A 25,739-nucleotide genomic window follows, 5' to 3' on the forward strand; every position below is an offset into this window, starting at 1 on the left:
TCAAATAGTTCCCCTCCCCCCTCCACGTTTCCAGCCAGGGCGGTGAAATGCGATGAGGGGGATTGGCGTGTGGAGAAGGAGGGGCAGAAGTCATTACAGGTCGCGCATCGTGATCAGGGCAGGCTTAGCCTCCGCTCTTTTCCCGTCGCCCTTGTTGGAGGCTACTTCGTGTATCCTGCCGCGCTGCCCGCCCGCCTCACACGCTTCGCATCCGTCCTCACCTGCCGCCGCGACACCCGCCAGCTGTCCGCTGCCCGGAGCTCGACCCCGGGTCGGCGATGAGTTGCTAGCCTCACTGCCTATCAGCTGTCTCGCTAATCACTTGTTATTGCTGTCATTTTCGGCTGTTAGGACTCAGTCAACTGCCTCAGCCTCTCGGGCGTTAAGGCTTGTGCTATGAGTGCTGGGTTAGCCTATCAGAGAAAACGGGGAGAAATCCCTGTACTTGGTTTATGTCTTTTTGGGTTAGGTGGCAATGATGCTGGGTTGGTTGCCACAGTCTCTCAAACACATCCAGGTCGAGATGAAATTAAACCCCTTGGAGACCTAATAAACGAACTTTTAGCTTACCTGTGCAATCTACACCTGTCAAGCTATTCAGTCTACACCTGTCAAGCTATTGACGCAATACACGCGCATGAATTTTTTCTTCGATAATAAGCGAAGAAGTACTCCCATTGTAATCGACTTTTCACATAACTGATGGCGCTTTGCAGTTATGTGTGTGTATATATATCAGTTATGTGAAAAGTCGATTACAATGGGAGTACTTCTTAGCTTATTATCGAAGAAAAAATTCATATATATATATATATATATATATACACTAGCTGCAGTACCCGGCTTTGCCCGGGCTGAACATCGGGTGATATATTGTCCGCGAGTTACAGCAAAATGGATAGCGATATGTCCAGTGTGGTGGACATTAAGAAATGACACATAATTACTGTTTGTGTATCTGTAACCTATGGTTTTCTGTTTACCCATGGCGATCGGTTGAAAGGTGTAGAAGGTGATGCGCTACAGCGCCATCTAGCGGCGAGTTACAAAAAAAATTGTTAGCATAAAAACCTTCTCCATGATAAAAACACTCCGATGTGCCAACTTTCATGGCGATCGGTCAAACGGTGTAAGAGTTTATCGACGACATACATGCCAACATCCAATTTATATATATTCTTATATTTCGAAATTTTGGGGCTTTCACTTTTGCGAAAAGTGGATGTTCAGGACCTCGAATGGTTTGGAACACTTCATCTCGAAAGAATAGATATTTGAAATTCCTGAAATTGTCGAAATTTTGGGGCTTTGTTCCCAGAGGGTGGCGGGGGGTTCGAGGGCCCTGAATGGCTCGAAAACACTTAAAATCGAAAGAGATAGATTTTTCAAATTTTTTAAACTTTCGAAATTTTGGGGCTTTAACCACCTGGGGGGGGGGGGGGGGGGTTGACGTTGAGGACCCCGAATGGCTCGGAAACACTCCAAATCGAAAGAGATATAAAGGAATATAAGAATGTAGGCATTTACTGTACTCCTATCTACCATAATAACAATATTGACAAATAGAAAGCTTATTACCTACCTATTAATAATTATCTAAATAAATTAATAAATAACTCTATGTTTAAGAATTTACGTACATACATAATATTAAACTTCAAACTATACACACCAAAAAAAAAACTAAGGATGTTTGTGAAACTATATTTATTTGTCATAATGTTTAAAACATTTGTAGGATTTCTTTTTATGTAAAACTGTGGTGGCAATATTCCGCTTATCCAAAGGAGTATATAAATTAATAGAGACATCACTCCCTGTATACACCACAAATCTTTGAATTAAGTATAAAAAAAACATAGTCCAAAATGAAACAAAAAAGTATAAATAACAACTAATTTGACAAAAAAAATTATACAACTGGAATGACAATGTTAACATCCGCCTGAAATTTAATAGAAGTAGGTAGGTAAGAATATATATATATATATATATATAAAATTAAAACATACATAAATAAAATTATCTCACACTCAACCAAACTTAATGTTTAATATGAAATAAAGGAAGATGGCAATTACACGTAACTATTCTAATTAATAAAAAAAATCAACTTTCCTGAAATAGTTAAATTCAAATTTTTCAACAATATATTACATAATTGATAAATATTTCTGGTCTTCGGTCTCAGCCCTAAGACTCTTGACGCTCAGCAGATAAATTATAAACACTAAACCAAACTCCTTGCAAATAAGTAGGTAATGTAAAAAAAATAACAAGAAATTTATAAGTTTAGGAATTTATGTACCTACATAATATTAAACTTGAAACTATCCACACAATAAAAACCTAAGAATGTTAGTGAAACTAATTTTTTTTCATTTGTCATAATACCTAAAATACGTGTGTTTCCAAAATGAAACAAAGTATAAATAATGACCAATTTGACAAAAAAAAATTGTACAACTCGAATGACATTGAAAACATACACGTGAAATTTAAAAGAATTATGAGTGCCCTAGGTAGGGAGGAAAAATATATATAGAATAAATTAAATTAAAAAAATTGGTGCGTGTACTTAGGTACGCGCATGTGAAGTTATACTTCTTTGGCATCATTAAAAAATAGTTTTTAATTGCATGCAAAAATATTGCGTGGAGTCCCTCCGCGTGGAAGAAGTGAAACTTCGTAATGTGGAAATGAAAACAGGAAGGGGTAGAAATTGATTTTTAGTGAAATCATATTGTATCAAATCAAACTAAAAAAATAAAGGAAATAAATTTATAACGATTCATAGATTGATCTTGAGAGAGAGAGAGAGAGAGAGAGAGAGAGAGAAGGGGGGGGGGGCACCTATTCAATGTCTATAAAACTAACTTTTTTATGAGAGCAGATTTTCATGAAATATATCATGAAATCATTCAACGATAAAACCTGTTTATTTAATCAAGCGGACGGGTTCGCCCCAAGGAGAAAATAACGCGGCGAGACCTCGTGGACATAGAGAAATGACACACTCACTATTTATGTGTCTATGAAACATGATTTTTTTTTTGCAATTTAAATTGTAATATACAAAAACGGTATTGAAAATTGAAACAAATATGGCGACACTACAAACTGTCAAGAGCTTTTTTTTTTTCTTACTCTCTACTTAGTTCCTTACAATAGCAAAACGTAACGTAATGGCTTGAAAGCTATTGCTCGGCAGACATAGAGGAATGACACTAACAGTTTGTATATCTATGACACACATTACATTTTTTAGTTTTTTCTTAACTCAGAATCGAGATAAAATATCCAATTGTGAATCCAAACCATCCTCGAATCCCCGTGAACTCACACAAAAAATTTCATCAAAATCGGTCCAGCCGTCTAGGAGGAGTTATGACATACACACGCACACAAGAAATATATATATATATATAAAGATATATATATATATATATATATATATATATATATATATATATATATATATATACACACGCACATGCACACATACACACATTTTTCAAAACACCCAAGGTTAAAACGAATCCGAAAAGTTCCTATAACACATCACCCGATTTTATTTCATTTTGAAAAAGGTAAATTCCTGATCTTGATTCTTGTAAACACGTTATAATATCTCTTTATAAGTCGCGTAATTTGCTACTTACAAACTAAATTTCAGATGAACATGTAGTGTTGCAATGGTTGAGATGTAGTATTATAAATTAAGTACTGATCATTCTCATTGAAAAATTAAACTATCGCCATTACATTTTTAAAAAATACACTAGAGAGGTATGTTGAACCCAGCCGGTATTTGGGGGACAGGAACGTAATTTGTTTAAATTTTATCAAGAGAAGCGTGTAATTATTTTATACTAAAAATTGTGAAAATATGTACGTTTGTATTTAACTTTGAGTGACTTTTATTCTCCCTCAATAACCCGTATATTATATATACTGTTGATTACAAAGGTATAAGTCGACAAGTTTTGGGGGGAACGGGAACAAAAAATACTTAATCATTTGTATGTTTTATTTTACTTGTCGGTGAAACTGGTTTAGAACTCGAAAAGTCCTAAATAAAGGGCCTATGTTTCATTAGCTTGGAGAGTTCTAAATGAGAGATAGTATTTGTAAATGTCGCCGAGAACAGGAATAGCATTATGTAGTATTCGTCGTGTGTGTGAGCGTGTTTTGTCGTACGGTGGTCGCAATTTTAAGTCGTCCCCCGCTTGTTTTTACAAGAACTCCGTAAGCAGTGAAATGCTACTCGTATGAAAATTTCCTACTCATTCGGAACCTGGTCCGGAAGTTAGGGTAGGCTGCAGTCTTGGGTTGCAGTCACGTCGGGGGGCATCTTAATGGCTGTCCTCGCTCGGGCTCATGAAGTTGCGTGCTTGGAGCTATTTTGGGAGTGCTGAAGTGGGTAAGTTACAATCATTTGTATCGGGATATTTATGTCGCCTCGTGGCTGTCTGCAGTTTAATGACATAGTAACCACGATGTTTGGTCCTCGACGCGTTATTTTTAACCTCTGAAACTCTCCGTGGATCTAATTTTACAAAAGCCATCTATTATTATTTAGAAAAAATTAAGACCTACTCTGCCGATTTCGTCGTTATCGTGATACGTTATGTCACCCGTTTCTTGAAAAAAATTTGGTTAAGTCATGTGACTATGTAATTGTGATTGATTAAATAAATGTTCCCTTGCAAAGATTTTTACTTTGCCGAAGTGGGCATTTTACAAGCTGGTCATCGGGGATTGCCAATCGATTCCAACCTTTGTTGCTAGAAGAATACACATTTTTTAAATAATTAAAAGTATACTGTACTCTGACCTCTTTCCCTCACACAATTTGGTCCTGTTGAATTTCGCAACCTCTTCAAAATGACTAGACCAGATGCATTATTAAAGACTTGACGAGCATTATTAAGAGTGCGAATGTATCTTGACGTAGTTTCACCCAGTGGTTGAGTGTTTAGATCATCGCCGCCCACCAAGGCGATCACGCAGAGACTATGGCACGTAGGCAGTTTATGATTGAACACTGAAGCAGCTTAGAAGTTGTTAGTGTTTTCAAGCCTCGCGTTACAAAGGGTTTTTAAACTTATTTCTCATTTTTGAAAAGATTCACAGATAAGAAGTATGCGCTAATCTCTATTCTCTCTTATGAGAACATGGTGCTGTTATTAATAAAAAGATTTCTTTATCCCTCGTCAGCGCGAGAAAATTTGTGTTACTATTTATTAAACTACGAACATTCTGCACGCATTTCCGGCATTTTGTAGTCGCGTAGAATTGCCGTGTGCACCATGCCAAGATCTGATATAAAGCTTTTAATATCACAAAGGAGGTGCGGTAACGAAGCTTAGATATATGTATTGCTATCTAGTCATTGGTTAGTATGGAGCGTTGTCGCAAGTTTTGCCATTTTTGCACCCCGCATGGCTGCGCCCAGGGTTTTCCCTGTGTTACTGCAGCATTTACCTGATTACGGGTGGCCATGGCGCCAATGGTTTGCTATGGATTGCGAATCCTCACACAAAGCATACGATCACATGCGACCCTTCGTGTATGGTTTATTAATGATACCCAACATGATTGGGCATTTAGGTACTTACGTAATTCGGACTCATTCTAGACATATACGCGATATATTTAAGTTTGTTTAGAGCTAGTTATCACACGCCGTGGAGGGTTTACTTGTCATTGCTATTGATCTAAGGGTTTTCCTATAAATTTATTCCGATAGCTCTCTTGCATTTGTTGATTAATAGCAATTTTTTTCAACAGCTTTCACAAAACGTCATTTTCGAGCTGTAAAAGGTCCCACAAATGATCATAATAATAAAAAAATTATGAACACTTTCGTTACTTTTACGGCTATCGGATAGTAATCAGTAAATATATGCCGAGAAATTGGGTGACATTATAAAATTGTATCGCGATTGATTTTCCAGAAAAATCCCTTAAATGATAGCAACAACAAGTAAACGAAATAATCAGCATGGTGTATGAGATGGAGCGTTGAAGGGAAATAAATGACGAGCTGGGTTCTGAGTCGTGCTTATTATATTTCACGAATGAGTGGAACGTTTTTGAGGGATTCTGAGGCACTGCGCTGTCATTTAGCACACATTATTCCATTCGATGGTATAAGTAACGCTTCCCCTCCCCCGCACTGAAGAAACAGACGTGGCATAAGAACACAGCGCGTGTGGGGGAAGTGCACTCGCTCACGGGCTGCACCGCAGTTAAGTGGCGGGCCGCGCGAGTATCGAGCGTGTGTCGCGGCGGGCTCGCGGCCGCGGAGGATCGGCGATGGCTATTGACGGTCGAGGGCGCCCGGACATGCGCACTGCGGCCTTCATTAATATAAATGACGCCCCGACTCTTGGGCCGAGGTTGGGCCGCCTCCCCCCCCCCCCTCCCTTAACACCAACACCCTGCAGACTCGCGCACGCGCAGCTGCCGCAGCCCGTATCAAGTCTTTATGTGTATTGGTTTACGAACACTACCCTGTTTTTTGATCAAGAAATTGGCACAGTTAGGATTAACTCGGAATAAACTCATTAGATAAAAAAAATACATACACTATATACATATATAATCATTACTATTTTAAACTTAATTATATTTCTATTTAAAATTAGAATTTATTTATTTGGCTATCGGAATGCAGGTACTTCTCGGATTTTCTATGGTAACTCTTAGTTTCAAAGACTTACAAACATTTTTACCTTAACAAAAGTTTATTTTCGTATTGATAGAAATATAGTTATTACTGAAGTAAGTTATCAAAGTATTCTCCAAGTAAAATTGATATCAAAATCTTTTCTGATAAAAAAAATTGACGGAATAATATATTTACGCTTCCCTTAAATAGCTTAATCTCCGTAAATATACACCATTAAGAAAATGCTTTCTGCAAGGAAGTGTTATCTAATCATAAACATTTTTCCTGGTCAGTTTGTGCGAATTATAGTACTGAATATTTTGAAGTTAATGCTACTGTTAATTAAACTGAATTGACTTCTGCTCTTACTGATGGCCCTAACATTTTAAAAGTTATAAGGAGCCCACGAATTTACTCGCTGCTAACTTTATTCTTATTTTTTGCAACTAAAACATTTATATCCAACATTTTTTTCCTCTCATAAGTGAGAGAAAAATCATACAATTAGCGATATATGTGATTTTTTATTTTTTTTAATCTAGGGATTACCATTTTACCTTTATCTTTAACTTTGTTGCCCCAATTTCATAGTTGTCTTATGTACGACGATAAAGTCTGCGTGCCACACAGTGGGAGATTTTCCCGAAAACGTGGTCAAAATGCAAATTTCGAACTTGAAATCCCGACCAAACTGGCGGTGTGGTAGTAATGTTAAATCATACCTGCATTGGAAACCGGATATGGCAATAAGAAATTCCCACATCCTGAGGTTTCACGGCAGCTGACAAGTGAGGGTCGAGTGCGTTGGGCGGACCTAACTATGTTGAAGATAATTCCATGATGTACTAAAGTGAATGTCGCGGCCGTAAAAATTGATATTTTTGAGTTCTGAAAAATGGATGCAATTCCTGGAGATATGGCGTCTATATCGCTGCCTTATGCTGTTATATATAAAGCTGTAATGTTTTTTTATTTTATTTTCTAAAGCTACTTTGTGAACATAATGAAAATTTAGTTTTATCATATTACATCGAGGCTTTTAGTTGGGTATGCCACATTATGCACCTTTCTATCGAAATAGAGCTTTTAGTTTATTGTTTTAGTAATACGAATTTACAATAACTAGCTGCTAATATGTGCTACCCTTTGTGTACGATATTTTTTCCTTCATTGCTGCACTGGTGGCGACTCCCTGAGGCTATGGCGGATATAAGCCGACCCATCATTGTCGACAATGTGCATAGCCCGTCTAATACCAGATGCCTTTTTTCTTATTCCTTCATAAGCTTCACTAATTGTCAGTTCATTCTCAACATCGTCATTGATGTCTGTTAAAGTCTGGAGAAGTTTACTAGTGGTGGTCTAGCCTTTCAGAAATCTTTGATGAAAACCACATGTAGTGTTGGTATAGTGCGATTTTTTATTGATACAGAATTTTTTACTGCTGGTAAGAAACAAATCTAAAGTCCTTCAAAGTTGTTCACTAAGAAGGACAATTGTTTTAGATTTTCCAGCTGTAAAATAACCATATAATGATGGGTGGGTACACACAAACCCATAAGGAATTTATTAAGTTTATGCCTTGTGTTGTTTTACAATTCAATGATTGTTATCTAATGAGATGAAGAAACTTCCTAAATTAGTTCACGAGACTGTATGGAATGATGGGATGGAAGAAATGGCAACAATTGAGAAATTTGAGCGAAGTTTAACAGCCTAGGTCTTCAGTGCCAGTGACTGTGATTTGGGGTAGAATCGAAGCATGAATGGAATACAACAGTGAAATGGGAAGCACTCCGAGAAAACTAGCTCTTCTAGGGCCAAGTCAGTTACATTTCCCCCCTTAAGAAATTCCGGATCGACCATAACCAAGAATGAATCCCGCGAATAAGATATTATTCCTAAGGGTCTACTGTTGCGAACGCAAATGAGCACTGAACAAAGAACTTGTAAACGAATTCACCAAAAACAACACAAATAATGAACAATTTTTGACATCTTAATTATGGTAGAATTTTGTTGACTATTTCTTTGGTATTTTCTTTTTTCATTATAACAGAATGGCATAAAAATATCAGTGCATTTTATTACATTATTGTAATTATATTCAACAAAATGGTATTAATAATTTGTGAATATTATGTTTTTAATATTACAAATTGTTTTTAATCTATGTTACTCTATTCATACAGAAAATAATCCAAGAAATGACTCCATTACTGCAAACCAATTTCCCTCTTTCCCCGATCTGAACTTTTTTACCCGCCCAATGATTTTAATAAGTGCCATTGCATTGCAGTCATGCAAAGTTTTCATTTTATGATCAGGAGAAGAAGAACTGGCATATACTAGGAGGGAGCTATTCTTGATGCTGAAGGGCTTCTTAACTACAGATACAAGAACTAGTCTGGAACACCTACAGAAAGTGTTGTCCGAGAAACGGGGTTGCATTATAACAATACCTGCGAGTGCAAGGCCTGCTTTGTCCATGTTTTTTTTTCTAAGCTAAACACTAAATGGAAAGAATCTTCAAGAAACATTGACTATTTTCTGAATAAAAATCAAGCATGGCTCAGCAAGAACATTTGTATTCCGGTAAGTAATCCCAGTTCTGGAGAGTCGGCAAAGAAACGTGGATGCCCTTCCGTGGAATTTTGTTCAAGTAGTGAACGAACGAAACGAAGGAGAACAGAGCAACTACGTACAAATGTAGACATGTCGATGCTGTCTTATGCCACTCAGATGAGCCTTCATTCGTCTGGTAATATAGATGCTGCCAACATAGTAAAAGACATAACCACAACTACCCCAACAAGAGCTTCGAAATATCGGAATCGTTATATAGTATGCAAGTCGAGAAGACAATATCTGCAGATGAGGCTTTGTCTACAATGGTTGAAGCTAAATTGAGTAGGCATCAATACAGTGTAATTAGATCAACAGCGCGAAAACACAACTGCAAATTGTATCCCAGTTATGAAGCAGTAAGGGAAGCAAAATCGAGGTGTTGTGTACCGCGTACGAGTATCACAGTTACTGAGAAAAGTGCAGAAGTGAAGTTTCAAAGTCTGTAAGATCACACCTGTCAACGTATTTTACTAGTCCAAGAAGAAGTGATACAAAGTTTACATCCTGACGATGTGCGTGCATTAAGTTTAATTTGTAAATGGGAATGTGATGGGAGCTCGGGACACAGTGAGTACAAGCAAAGATTCAACAACGATTCTGATTCGGACGCAAATGTGTTCTTAACGTCTTTTGTACCATTGCAACTTGTTTCTTCTGAACTGAAATCTTGGGACGAAATTGTTATATGGAAGAATCCGAGGCCTTCATCTCCCAAGTTTTGTAGGCCAATCAGACTGCAGTTTCTCCATGAAAACACTGAATGCATTGTAAGAGAAAAAAACTATATCGAGCAGCAAATTGAATCACTTGTTCCACTGACTGTAACAATAAATCGGAATGAGATATATGTTACATACAAAATATTATTTACCATGATGAGCAATTTTCAATAAAATTACAAGCATTTAATATGCATATTATAGACTACAAATTATATGTATGTTTTGTTATTTTAGCCTCTATACGATGAACGGCCATTAAATAATTGATTTTAACATTAAATTCGTAATCAGCGACCTCGAAAACCCCTATAATGAAGTTTGTATGACATAACATTGGTTTTTGTATTTTTGACCACGTTTTCGGGCAAATCTCCCACTGTGTGCCAGTTCAGAAATGAGATACCCTGCTAGAAGCACCAGCGAGCGTCACATTTATCATCCCGCCTCACTAACGCAAATGCACGCCGAGACTGTCAGGTGCGATAAAAAAAATTTACGTATTTTGGTTTTACGTCTTGTCGACTACGAGGTCATTGGTGACTTGGAGGCTAGCAAACACTGTGCATGTCAGAGAAAATGGGGAATGAATCAATCAAACCCCATGACAAGGAACCATCCCAGCATTTCCCTGGAATTACTAGGGGAACCAGGTTTCAAACTGGGGGGTCTCCCGAATGCCAGTACAACGATTTACAGTTGCGCCACTTGGCTCGGCATTTTCGCAAGGAAACTGCGCTTACTAAAATGCTGAGTCTGAGTTCGTAGCCAATGTCAGGGTGGTTAGCACCAGGGAAAACCAGGAAGAGTTAGGGATTTTCTTAGGTATACGTGGAACTTTTTTAATTGTGAGTTTACTAAAAAAAATTGCAATTTAAAATATTTTGATACCGCTTGCAATAAAACTTATGTATTTTATTTATTTTTTGGTTAAACATGGCATAGTACTTATATATTTGGCTACTTCTTGAAATCAACACTTGTGAACTGGTGTGATTATTGTGGTAGTTGTAGTCTCCCGCGTGAAATAATTTATTTCCTTGCGGTGCTTACAGAATAGAGCCTGTTAGTAAATATGCAGTTGCAACAAGGCAGAGCAGTTCTAGGAAATACGATTTATGCCTTCACATGCTAAAATTTGGGATAAATAGTTCAAATTGATAATTACCACAAAAATATGGAAAAATCCAAAATGGCGCGGCCTAATCCCCCTGTACGAGATACTAATTTTGATTTGTAGAGGTTCCATGTGCACGCACTTTATTCCCCCTTTCAACCCGTATACAATTTTTACAAAAATATTTTCTCCCATTTCTTTTTTGCTCTTAATACATCAGCACTTCGACCACGCTCATTGATAGCAATGCCATTGGCATTAGTGCGGTGAAATAATTGATCCATTTACGGTTTCTATAGTGAAGTGTGGTGTGACGATTTGCGATTTTGAGTTAAAATTTTCTATTGGCGACTAATATCAATGGCCTGGGAATTTTTTTCCCACGCCGGGAAAAGTCGGGTAATAGTTTTATCAGGGGTTTGCTAGCCATCCTGAATGTGTTGAGGAAACCTTTTGCGGCAGCTTGGTGGATACGGCTGCTGTCACTGTGCGTTTCTGTCGCTGCGGCTAAAACTTCCGCAGTGTTTTATGTCTGAATATTCTCTCGATCACTTTTCCTAGTCAGGGATGGTACGGTCAAGGAAAACCTACCTGGAAAACATGGAAATATCAGGGAATTCCATGTACTCTGGAAAGTCAGGACATCAAAAATGTTTCTGGAATTACTATACATTCTCATGAAACAACACACTTTTTCCACGCCGTTAAAAATATAAATTCTTTAATTAGTTTTAAAAAAAAAACATGTTTTTCCTGTAATTTTTAACTCAGACACATCGCAAACACAACAGACAAGGTGGCATGTAACAAACCACAGTAGACCTTATAGCGTGTCCCGTGATTTTGACTAATCGATTGATACTGATATTACTGTGGTGTACATTTAACGGCTAACTATGGCGATTTGATTAATCGATGCGAGCAATAAACTGAAAAATTTGTGTAACTCCCATGGCGCTAAGAGGCTCAGAAGGAAGCCCAGCTATTAGAAGATGAAACATCTTCAATTACCAAGCTACAGCCTTAAAATGTCGTGATTATTTTTTTTTACCTACTTATCACAAGTTCTTATTTTTATTGTTTTATGGAGTCGTGTATAGACTTATTATCAGTAGAGACAAGATTTTATGGTTTTACTTTTAGTCCAATTTCGCTTTTACAATACAGGATTTTGGCGTTATTGTTTTTATTTTAATAAAACATTTTTTTATCATACTTACTCCATCAAAGTATAGGTAAAATTTATATGCTGCATTTTTACGATAAAATGATTAGTTTTAAATTGGTCTAAAATAGATCCATTCCAAACAATAAAATTAAATTAGCGAACATTTGTTGGTTTGAAAGTGATTCAATAAGAAATGCACAATAAAACAAATTAAATTAATATTTCTGAACCATGCACTTAAGTACAAATTGAATTATGCTTTTTGGTTTTAATTTCGGTTTTATCGCAATTCACAATATAATCGTGTCCCTAGTTATCAGCATTTTGAAATTTCAGAAATAGTGTACATTCTACGAACATTATACATATATATATATATTTGCTATTTTCAACTTGCAAAATAGTAACCTTACCATTACTTCTTTGAAATGTGAGAGTACTTTTTTAATTTAATCTTTTTACATAATTGTGTGTTTGTTAAATTGTGGGCCTACACATATGAATATTAAAAATTCATGTTTTGGTGCCTTTATGACAGTTAACGTATTATTTATTATATCTGAAGTGTAAATACATGTTAAACCACTCACAAAAAATAGTACCTAATATAACTAATGCTAAGAGATTTACTTTCTGGAAGGACATCGCTTATACAAATTATGAGAGGGTCGTGCTGAAAATATGCTAGAAGACAATTTATGTTAACGAACTTTACAAAATAAGTTACCAAGTACGATTACAATCATATATAAGGGTATCGAAAATTTCCCATATAGACTGAAAAACCTGGAAAAGTCTGTTTAAAAATGTGTAGCAACTCAAAACTGCACTAAGTAAATTGATCAAAATCGATCATGTAAACAGCTGATCTAGAAGAAACACGGAGTACCTATAAACTGGCAAGCACTCTGTTCCAACCGCATAGTGTGTGCCACCGCCTGGAGGGGGCAGTATCCTAAATTATTTTCGCTCTTAATATTTCGTGTTACACATAAATTAAAAAAATCATAATACAACCATATATTTAATTGTTTACATAACGTTTTTTTAAAAACAACGCATTATTTAATTTTTTTATGAACTGGCAAATGTTTATGTCCAGTACTATCATGTACTGAACTCATGATATCATGTGGTATACAGTTTAGGATTAACCATTCTTATCTAACCTTCGTACTAAAACTTTAAATTTTAGAATATCATTCATTAAATCAATAACAATTAGGTTTACCCAAAATCCCGACAAAAATCTTTCTATGGTTTTGAAAAAAAAAATTATTTGTATTGATTGAATGAATAATATGTACTAAAAATAGAGTTTTAAGACGAAGACTACATACAGAAGGTAAATCCAAAACTGTATATTACATAATTGATAGCTTTCAGTACATGCTAGGACTGACATAAATATTTGCCTTTAATTTAGTAAATATACCTATATATTATTAAGGACTCGTTTAGTATAAAATGCCTTTTTAAACAATAAAAAGTATTTTTTAATAATTTAAAATGATGTGCAAAACACGAAATGTTAGGATAAAATAGAGTTGCGGAGGGACAGAGGGTTCGCCCTCGCGAAGCGTGCCGCCGGGTCGTCACGTCACTGTAGCGAGTGTCTCTCGTCGCTTCCTGGACAGGCACTCGGCCCGCCGCAGAACTGAACCTAACCGAGCTCTCCTTGCCCCTCCCAGCTCTTCTGCCCGGGCGCGAACTCGTCGGCGGAACGGCCCAAGGCAAACAACTGGAGTCGTTTCCGCGCATTTACCAAGTCTCATACAGTGATTCGAGGGGTGATCGGCCTGCAGGCTGGTTTTGGGACCACCTCAGCCATTCCACGGGGATATGGCTGTTGCCGTCCGCACTCATAATACAAAAACTGACCCGTAGAAGGAGCGGCAGTCCGACCAGAAACACCAGCCACTGATCAAGAATGTTGAACCAGAATTCGACCGACAAACTTCGATTACAGGTTCATCATGGAAAAATTAAGTTTAATAAAACATAATACGATGTATGGTGTAAAGTACTTTCCAATGCTGATATACGTAATTGAAGTTGGAATTGAACAACCATTTTAAATTCAAAATTATAACATATTTAAGATGAATTGTACGGAGCGTCTGGATTATGTTTAACGGAACAAATTTCTACAACCAAGCAAAGCTTACAGTCTACTTGTGAGGACAGCCGTGTCAGTGGCTGGCCGGATGAGTCTGTATGTCCGGACCATTTACGTTTCAATAAATTATCAGCTTGAAAATACTCTTAACAAAATAAATATTTAACATATTGAACTTTTGTGGGCCTTTACCAACTGGGGCCCCGGGCAGGGAGAGCCAACTTGCCTGTTAACGACCGCGTGTCGAATGTACGGTCCTTGTGGTTCCGGTTTCGAATTGTCCTCAATTGATTTTAAAGCCCACTAGATTCATAGTATAATAATATTATCAGAACGTAGAAAACCCTTCTGTTTTTCTCGACCGCCATGTTGCGGGCGTGCGAGGTCCAGGGTTCGAACCTGCTCGCGCGGGGCCCAAGACGGCGTCGCGCGGGGCCTTATTAATCAATCAGCAGCCAGCGGGTTCCGCCGGTCGCCCTGGCAACGCGCCGGAAAAGGGACGAGCGTGTGTTGTATTTGGTGGAGTGCAAGTGGCGCGGCCGCCCACCGCCCACCGCCCACCGCCCACCGCCCACCGACTCGTCCGTCTGCGTCGCCGCCGCCCCGCAGCGCCCGGGCGAGACGCCGCGTGGGCGTCCCAGCCTCCGCTGCCTGCAGGTGTTGCCACAGCTCCATCCCCGGCGCGCTTGTCGTGCACCGTCTTACACTAATTGTTTTTAGGGTTCAGCATTGGTTGCATTGCTCGTGTATCTAGTATATTCGAGAAGTCTTTTCTTTTTATGGCACGTGAGGCTAAATTTAGTATCTATTGGATGGTACCTTGGAGGGCGATGTAAGAAACATCACTATCCATAGTTTTAAGTTTTTATTTTTTTTTAATTTTACTGTGCCAAGAGTTTTTTCCGGCATTGAGGAATCCGTAAGTTGTGACTAGCAGTTTTTAATATGGAAAGATATTAATGCTTTGGTCAGTGAAAAATTATGAAATACATGGAGAAGTCAGAAAATATTGATTGGGGGTTTTACGGGATACCCTCAATAATAAGAAACATTTTTTTTTCTTAGAGCTCTATGTTGTGTGGTTATGAATAGTGTCTTATATGACGGGACCTCCAGGATTGTGGTCTCATTACCACTTGCTAACCGACTCTGTACTCATACATGAGTCGTACCAGGGGATTTTAATCATCAACCACCGACAAATGAGCGTGAAATGTGTGCCGTAAGCTATAATTGAACTTATTTGTGAAGTATAGTTGTAGTGTCACGTTATGCTAAGTAATTTTTTCACACTCTTACATATGTTATTAGGAGAGAGCTTTCCGACATTCGGTCTTTAGCAACCTGGAGCAACAAGGTCGATACATCACTTTGTTTTCAGAAATATTGATTTATCATTTATTATTTGGCTTATAACTATGACGTGTTACTAGGGTTATAGAAAGACATCGGTTTTAGTTATTTTAAATGATGAATAAGAATCACTCGTTTGCATTGATCATGTTACGTTTCATTGCACAATTTATGTGACACTTTACAGTGTATTTTATAATATACCTGTAGTGTAGGGTAGGTATGAATCTCGTCGAGTTACGCCCTACCCGCACCGTCGTGAATACCTGCGGGCGGAGCTGAGATGCCCAGGGTTCGAGGCCCGGCAGAGCCATCTCGCTCGACGCCGCACCTCGTGGCGATGGCGGCAGGCGGTCGACCAGGAATGGAAGCCCCTGTCTTCGCCTGGCTACTCTTATTGTAGAGCGCGCCGTCGGCAGTGTCTTGCAGTCTCGTGGACTGGCTGCTCTTGCGACACAGTCTGCCGAGTTGCACTTATTGTTGTGACACACTCCCTGCAGGTGTTTGGCACCTCGGCTGCTGACTTGTGACATAAGCCCCTCATGAAAAGCTTCACACGCGGGACTACACATAACTCGCCTCCCACGAAGGTAATGCGTGTTCGATTCCCGGGGCGTTAGACCTAGAGAGGCAAGTCAGTAGTTTATTCAGCGTAGTATTCTGCTTCGTTAATATATTTTAATGTATGCTAAAATGCTTTGGTGGTTGTCTTTTGGATTAATCTAAAGTAGGCCTACTTGAATTTTCATTATAAATTTAAAAATAAATTAATAGTGAGCGTGTCTGTAAATACTTACCTACCAGTGATGTGTAACATCTAGCCTCGGTAATGAGAAAATTCATGTATTATCATGTTGCAAATACACTTATAATACGTAACTTGGGCCTCGGACACGAAATGTAACGTAGAATTATTTTAAATAATGCCGAGCGTGATAAATGTAATCAAATTTAGTTTTCAGCTACATTTCTGGACGCAAATCACACGTAGTTTCCGAACCCGCCGCTAGAATTCGCTGCCGAAGCAGCTACGTAACTATTGAACCACTTGATTAGCAGACAGAAATTCTTTAACTATATAATAAAACGGCTCCGATAGGAGCAAAAAGAGAACAAACCTGGGTTTCGACTTAATTCGACAAGGAATTTGATTAAAATAACGTCCATCTTGTTAAAATTAATTCATGAGAATATATATAATACATATATATAATAGCATGTTTGTATGTATTTATGACGTTGATAAATTCCGACACCGTTCGATCGATCGCCATGAAAGTTGGCACATCGAAGTGTTTTTTCATTGAGAGGTTTTTATGCTATCCATTTTTATTTTAACTCGTCGCTAGAGGCGCTGTAGCACAAAAACTTCTTAACCGTTCAAACGATCGCTATGAAAATTGGTATACATAGATATTTGAACCCGGAGAATATTTTCGCGATATCCATTTTGCTGTAACTCGCGAGTAGCTAGATGGCGCAGCAGTGCATCAACTTCTACACTTCAGCCTATCTCCACGAAAATCGGTATACATAGATATTTGAACACGGAGAATATTTTTGGGATTTTAAATTTGCTATAACTTGCCACTAGATGGCGCTGTAGCACAAAAACTTATAAACCGTTCAAACGATTGCCATGAATATTGGTATACATAGATATTTGAACCCGGATAATATTTTCGCGCCATCCATTTTGCGTTAACTCGCGGACGATATATCACCCTATGTTCAGCGCGGGCAACGCCTAGTACTGCAGCTATTAAAATTGGTAAATTTTGATTTTTACTGTACTTAATCATCACTAACAACAAATAGTGATTGTGACTTAGATTAGTATTATATATGTAGAGAGAGAGAGAGAGAAATAATCCATGGCACAACTTCTGCGGGGTTCTGCTATTAGATTATAAAACTGTAGTTTGTCTGTTTGGGGTTGACGCATAAACTACTGGACCGATTTTGATGAAACTTTTGTGTTTAAAAGTTTATGTTCTGACTTAAAAACTGGTGTGTATTTTATCTCGCTAAGATGACGGGAGCCGGATACATACAAGAACACCCTTTTTTTTTTCACAACCAAGTGTAGCCAATATAAGGTGAGCTCCCATTCCAAGTTCATTCATATTTAAGGAAGGTCAGTTTTGAGTGGCCCTTGCACTAGATGCCAGGCGGGTGGAGCTTATTAGTGAGATTTGATTAAATTTCGCCATTACATTGATGATGCCATCTGCGTATCCATGGAAACGTCTTTTGCAACGACAGTGGCGCACCCATGAGGACGGGCATGTATACTGAGCAGTGCGAGTGTGTTCTGCCTGTAGACTGCCGTAGCGAAGCGCCGGTACTCCGTCTAGTATACTATAAAGTTTCCCTTTGACTTTGTGTACTTTGGTTCGTGTCATCCGCAGATGGCACACCGTGGTTGTTACACATTACCGTTCTTTGACTTCCGTCGCATTCACAAAATTACTCCCAACAAATATACCGGGAGCTAATATGGTACACATCAATAACAAATAAGCGTGCAGAGCTTCGGAGATCTACTCTCAATTTGCAAGTTACTGAACTGTATGCTTATAGAGAGTTTATGATTGAAAATTTCGTTGAAGAACAAAATGGCGTTATAAAGAAAAAAAATTACATTTGTTATTATGCTACCAAACAGTACGATTGCATGCTGCACTACTACAAGAATGAAAGACAGTTAACGGCCTTGCGTGCTGCACCACTACAAGAATGTAAGACAGTGAACGGCCTTGCGTGTTTCGATAATTAGACATTGCGTTACTTTATGTATAATTGCAAATTCAGATAGACATTGCTTGTAATGGGACTGTTAATAAGGACTTACTTTCACGTGTTCGTCGTTGGAGTAGACGCGTCACTGTACAAACTGCAAACCGGCGATGTTCCTACAACCACTATTCTAGGTTGGAACTTCAAGATGATTCCCGAGTCTTCCCGAGCCAGCATTGTCACTTACCTGCCTGTTTTGTTTGTCTATCGTCGTGGTGTGTGTGTTTTTCTTTGTGTGTGTGAAGATTATTTTTAACTTAACGGAAATTATCGTTGGTGGGTATTATTCTTAAAATAAAATTGTTACTGGGAACTTATGTTTAAATATTTTCTTGGCGACGCTTGATTTTTCAGTGTTCATAGTCGAAAGATGATGATTGGTACTGTCACGGCAATTGCGAATGCAGGATAATAGCTTTTGATATTTCATTTTAATAGCTATTGATACTTCAATGTCATTCCAAGCATTTTAACTCACTAAAACCTTGTAAGAAAATCTACTGAATTTATATATCGTACGAAAAAATATAATATATAAGAGCCTGAAAGGCTTTATTACAGGATACCGGGGAAATAACAGATACAGTTTTATAGGAATCATATCTCTTTAGCTAGAATTATCTAGCTTGCCAAATGCATTGTGCTGGCAACATCATTAATTTTACATGATTTTATCACTTACTGTGCAGTCGTTTAGTTATTAGTTTTTTGACATTTTTTTTCTTTCGTTAAAGTCATATTTGGATTGTTTTCAATTTTTTTTTCTGTCCAGCGATAAAAAAATGATAGAATCGTGTTCGAAAAAACAGATGTTATTGGCTGTAATTTGCTTAGGAGGGAAAGTTATTTATTTGATTTTTAAAATATAGTTGGATATTAATTGACATGGAATCATTTGAGGGACGAGAATTGTGTCATGAGAGAACAAATGGTAGGTGATAAATACACGTTTAACAGATGCTCTATAAAATTAAGTATTTAAGAAATATATAATTTTTACGGAATATTGATATATATATAATATATATGTAATATATTTAGTACAAGTATTAAAACTGACGTTTCGTGTGCCCATAATCATGTGTATTTTTTTTAGTTTAGCGTCTTAGAAAAAAAATTGGTTGTCTGTAAAGTCGGTTACGGACGATAGTTTAACGTGACGTCATAACAAAACATTGATGAAATTATTGCATACTTTTATGAATAAAATTGAATTATATTTATTGAATTATCACTTTTGTATGTATACAAAGAAGGAGTGAAATGAAATCTACAATTTAATTGATAAATTTACTTTTATTTGCACTCATTAATTAAAATATGTTTATTATTTTAACGAAGAAATTATTTTAACTATAACTTTTATACATGTTTGCTATTTAACTTCAAGATCGTCGAGAATGTTTTACGCTTTTTCGCAATTACACATTTAACGACGAAGTTTGTTCGTCGTGAAATTAAACGTAGAATTTAATAAAAATGCCCTTGCAGTTAATAAAATAAGTATTAGTAAGTTTAAGAAAGAATTTCGGCTTTAATCTCCAACCCAGACGCTCGTGGTGCTCTGGGGCCGAGATTAAAATTCGTCGAGAATATTTTACGTTTTTATGTCTTCCAGTGCTCAAAATGATATGCAATTGTGGCCCCGGGAACGAAATTTTATTTATAATTCATTATAATGATGCCCCTCGTGATAAAAAAAAAAGGAAAATATGTATTAACGAGTGCCTGGTTGCCGTGGAAGCGGATAGATAGCGAGATTCGTTCGGTTCGCGTCCGTCAACGTAGATGATAGCACCGTAGGGGAATAATATTATTTAGTTTTTATAATACGATTTTATAACAAATACGCATCCCAAATACACCAAACTTATTTATAATGTGTTACAATATTTTTTAAAACATTGTGCAAAATATCCCGGGTGTAATTTGAATTATTATGTGTAACTGTAAAACGCCATTGTTCGTACAAAAACATATTTGAAAATTCAAAATTACTTTTAAATAACCGTGCCGATTGTGCTGAAAATCGGTGGACGATCGTTAAATTACATAATATTAATAATTCAAACGACAAAAACATGATTGAAAAGTCAAATCGATGGTTGTTCCAATCGAGTGGAAGAGAGATGCGGTGCAAGCGTATAATGAGCGTAACGGGACACATCGTAGTGGGACAATGTGCGTTACGGGACACTTTTTCGTGCGTGCAGCCGGCGTTCATCGATTTATTAGACGTCAAGTCAATAATGATCATAAGTATTGCTTTGCAGTTGTTTTAACGTACGGATACAAGGAATTTTTTTCTTCAGGTTTCTGTGCATGAGGAAGACGCGAAAGCGTTGATGTTAATGACTTGGTGTCGATGCTGCTAACACATCGGTCTCGCTCCGCAGTTTGCTCAGTCAAGAAACCCGCAATCTCCGGCGGGCCCGGCTCCACATCTTTAGCTTCTTCCTGTCGGCCTGGAGCTGCATAGGCTGCCAGTGGTAATGCATGAACGGCATGGTTTGAGAATGGCGTTTAATAATCCGCAGTATTAGCTGGCAGAGACATGTCGTCTAGTTCGATCGTCCGTCAATTGTGTGGACTTTGTTCCGTCCTGCCATTGCAGTCCGTTGCCCAGGGATTACACATTTTTGAGGTTATCTACACGCCGGACCATCGATGTGATGAGATGTCATAAAATGCCATAAAATGATTTGATTCGCTGCCTAACGACCTGCCAATTCCTTTCCGGACATTAGAGGTGATGCGCCAATGTGTATGTGTATGCTCCGCCGCTTCTGGACCGTGTACACGCACGGTAGCTCCAACCAGAAGGCATCAAGACATGCGATGTAGATCGTGGATAGCCAAGTAGAGTGATGGAGGGAGGACCCGGTCCATCCAGTCCCGATTTCGCACTCATGACTTCCTGATATGATGGTTCCTTGCAATAGGTAATGGTCGAAATTCGCTGACTTGTAACGTACCTCCGCATCCGTCTATAGTAATGACATCCTTCGCAGTCGACGACCCGTTATACCAAATCCCATTTAGGGAATCGTACAACGAGACTGGTAAACTACGCGTGCTCCATCTCGGTCTTTAATCCTCGCCGCTAGAGTGCTCTAGACTCTTTACTACATTCACCAATATACTGTAGTGTATCGAGTGTTGTAGAGAATTATGGAGGTTGTGCTGAGGAAGTGGATCGAAATTTTATTTACGGATTTGAGTTTTTATCATAATTTTTGAATTAAATACAAAATATCCACGTATACGTTCTTAAAATTTGTGTTCTTAATAGTAGTGAGAAAATTTTAATATTGAAGTTTAGCTACAAATATGAAACACATCTTTCGAGTGCTGCCCAGTTAATATTTACTAAAAATATTAACGCGTTAGTTGCTCAATTGGATTTAATACAAATATTTTAGCAACGCCAAAGTGTTCCCAAAGGCGTGCGAAGTTAGGAAATGTTTGTTTTACAATTCTTTTGTATTTGTTTGTTTTTCTTTTGTTTTGCAATGCAACATTACTCAAAATTACTTTTCTTACGGTACGTATTGTCTAAATGTAATATAGCAGATCTCTTCATGTGTTTATTGATGGAAATAGTCCAGTTTGTTTTAAGCTGGCTGAAGGAAATGGCCTAGCGGGACCCACGCCAAAACTAGAAACAGTTGCTGCCTTTGTGCCATGAGAAGACTAACGTACACACCACAAGTGTGCTGTACTGACAGAAACTATTCTTCTTGTACGTAGTTATTCAAAATATCTAGTTTGTGGATAGTCTTGGCAAGTCTCACTTAAGTACTCCAGAATCGCTCGCTATTTAAATTATTTGTGTCTGTGACTTTTAAAAATTATTTTTGAATAATTTGAAACACATATTGTATGCATTGAAGGGAAATTATTAAAAAAAAAAACAAATTGAACATAACTTTCCATTTTTTTACGAACTGAAATTTATTTACGGTGTTTATTTATTGTCGATTTTTATTTGACATAAGTAATGTGTTTGCCATTTCTTATACGCAAAGAGAATTTTAAAAATGCGTTTTGTCATATATTTTTTAAATAAATGCATCTAGAAATAATAGCAATGACCGATGAGAGATAGTAAATTCCCGGATATAAATGACACATTAACGGGTTATTTTTGTTATTTTACTACTCGATATAATTCCACTCTATGTTGGTGAAACCAATTCCTTAGTTATTAGTAAATGTAAACCCCTTTGCAAAGGAAGTAAAATTATTTTTTAAAATGTTTATATTTAGTGGTAAAACAATTTGTTCACTTTATTGACTGAAGTTAGTTTTATTTAACACTCAATATCGTTCTGTTAATTTTGTAAAGGATACTTTTACACATGAACATAAGCTGTTTCGTTATTAACTATTTATTTGTTTTCACATTGTAACATTAAACATTCTTTAAAAAAACTAGTTGTTTTATGAGGGTGCATCTCACATTTTAAGGTTAGTTTCTGAGTTATTGTTGTAAGCTTTTTATCGATTATTTAATCAGTAGTTAAGAGATGCGAGATTACAGTCCAAAACTAGTAAGTACTGAAAATACGATTTAAATTTGAAGTGTTACTCCTTACAAATTTTTATGAAATGTAAAGGCCTTTTATAAAATATATTTCAGTTTATTGCTGAGTATTTATTAAATAATTTTAATTATATTCCAGATTATTGTATGACTATGTTACTCCGGTAGCTACACTTGTATAGTTATTAGCCATGTTATTTATGAGTACTGGGTCTGCACCAGGTACTAGGTCTGCACCAGTTGGTTCGGAGTTCTGGATCGTTTTGGATATGATTGTTCTATTGCTTTGTTGATGTGAAAGTAATGTTTATCTTCTGATAATTAAACATGGCTGTATTTTTTGGTTGCAAGAAACATAGGAGTGTAACAGTTTCATAAGTTATTAATGATCACTTAAGTTGGACAATTAAAGGGATTGTTACGTTGGCGACAAGACAAACTGCACGTTTATCTGTACTTGTGTGTAAACTCGAACACAGTATTACTGAATTAAGACACCGTGTACATGAGTTTAACGGCTCGACTCCAAGGACTTTGCCACGTGTTCGTAAATGCTGGCAAACGGAGTGTCGACTTTGCCTTTCCCCTGCTCCCTGCTCCCTGTTGCCGTGTTGCCCGCCCTCACTGAGAAGCAAGTGGGAAGCGACGTCTTTATCACGTGCTATTTCTGTTCCCAGTGGCCTCGTCCGAGGAGTCTTCTGTAGCCACGAAACTGAAGAAAATGTGGTTGAAAGCGCCGTCGGCCGAAGATGCCGACACGACTGTAGGTGAGTCAACTTGGCGAGTGCAGTGGATTATCCCCGGCTGAAGGAAAAGTGTTCTGGGTTGTGTACACCCGCGCAACCATAACCAGATATAGTGTTATGGACAATATAGGAAACTGGTAAACAAAAAAAAAAAACTAAAAATGCGAGACAAGTGATGCCAACGAACCTGTTGGTGTGAAGTGTCGCTACGTTGTATAATGTGCGTATAAAGTGCAGAGACCAGCTAAGTAATGCCAACTAGCGGCTAGGAGTGGAAAATAGTTAGAAATCAATGCAGTAGCTTGCCTCGTGCTTCGGCAATGCTAATTGGCCTGAGTTTCACATGATGTCTTATACGGTATTTGGTACAACCCATGGCTAGTAGTGGTCACGACTGCTCTCTGCTGGTTATTTCTGGCTGTACAATTAACTGCACTGGATTTATATGTATATATTTATGAAAACTATACAATTCACCTGGGTAGTTAAAATCACGTACATGGAGGAGAAGCCATATACCTTATAGTTGGAGGCTCGCCTACCCGTAGCTAAAATCCTAAATGAGGTATCATTGCCTATACCATACTGTGCACATGACCATGAAATGAGTATATAGTACAACATATCTTCCAATGGAGCTGTAAGTTAGGTAGCGGTGTCGAATACCTTGTTGAGGCGTGGCCACTTTTTGAGATCCTAGCCTTTTCTTCTTGGGGCATAAGACAGATTTTCCCAGGAATTGACTGATTTTGTGGTTCCGCCTTAAATGTGTTTCAGTTTTTTTTTACGAGCATTAGAAGAACTGTTTTCTCGTGAGATCCTCGACATCCAACACTTTACATGAGCCAGGATCATTTCTTAGTCGTGAACATCGGGCTGAGTTGTGTTGAGATTTGTGTGTTCTTATTCTCGAACTAAATGTTTTTGCGACTTCGCGTGCTCACAAAAGAGGCGAAGAAAGCGGGTGAATTGATGAGTGGATTTATAGCGTCAGTTTGTAAAGTCTAAGTACGAATTGCATACTTGAATTTTACTACTTGTAGGACTTATTTAATTGGCCAAAATATAAGTTAAATATATGCAGCTCGAAGACTTTAGGAGCCATTATTGAAGAAACCGTAAGCCATTGGCGACATTTTTTTTTTATTTTTAAAAAATATATATTTCTCTATTTGTATAGTAATTAAATACAGACTTTTCCAGTTATTACGCTTAACATACATTATATAAATACCTTTATATGTAAATTGAAACTTTTTTCTGGTATTTGGTACACTTAGATATGAGTTTTTTTTTGTTGGAAAAGGAAAGTTTCGTTGTGCGCAGCTAGTGTGCTGCGCGGCCAGTGATGATGATCTGCGCTGATCAGGTGGGAGAAGGGCCCGCCTGGCCGCTAAGACTCGCGGCCCCGGCCGATGACCCCGCCCTCTGTAATCTTGGCGCGGCCCCGAACCACTGGGGCCGCACTGTAAGGCCGGAGGGACACTTGTGGGCTCGCGGGCTCGTGTGCGCGGGTCGCCGGGAGCCCCGCGGCGGCCCGTCGCGCCGGCGGGCCCCGACACTTCGGCGTCGTTCCATTGGGCGAGGCCGGCGGCCGGCCAGGCGGAGCCCCTCCGACCACGTGACGTGTTCTTTAGTAATCTGAGGCCCTAGCTCGGCTGTCTGCCATTTTATCAAGTAAACTACCTATTTGGAAAACAACATTTGACACAAAATTTTTATCTTTATCAATCTGTGCTACCTAAACTACACAGTAAACTTTCGCCTATTGCTGATCCTTCTGGATATCATTTTTTAATAATAGGAGGCATGTGAGCAAGAATAATAATAAGAATAATAGTGTATTGAGATGCGTGCCCAAGAGAACA

At 37.9% G+C, this 25,739-nt stretch overlaps 1 protein-coding gene across 1 annotated transcript in view; it reads left to right on the plus strand.

Annotated features, from left to right (window-relative positions):
- The window catches only part of LOC134530745 (metastasis-associated protein MTA3), a 227,953-nt gene that overhangs the window by 111,322 nt on the left and 90,892 nt on the right, over window positions 1-25,739 (plus strand). The window contains exon 4 of the mRNA XM_063365868.1: window positions 23,803-23,892. Coding sequence (XP_063221938.1) covers window positions 23,803-23,892 — 90 coding nt within the window. The remainder of the gene's footprint in view (window positions 1-23,802; window positions 23,893-25,739) is intronic.

The sequence above is a fragment of the Bacillus rossius genome, chromosome 3 (genome assembly GCF_032445375.1).
Source record: "Bacillus rossius redtenbacheri isolate Brsri chromosome 3, Brsri_v3, whole genome shotgun sequence".
In the NCBI taxonomy this organism is placed as follows: Eukaryota; Metazoa; Arthropoda; class Insecta; order Phasmatodea; family Bacillidae; genus Bacillus; species Bacillus rossius.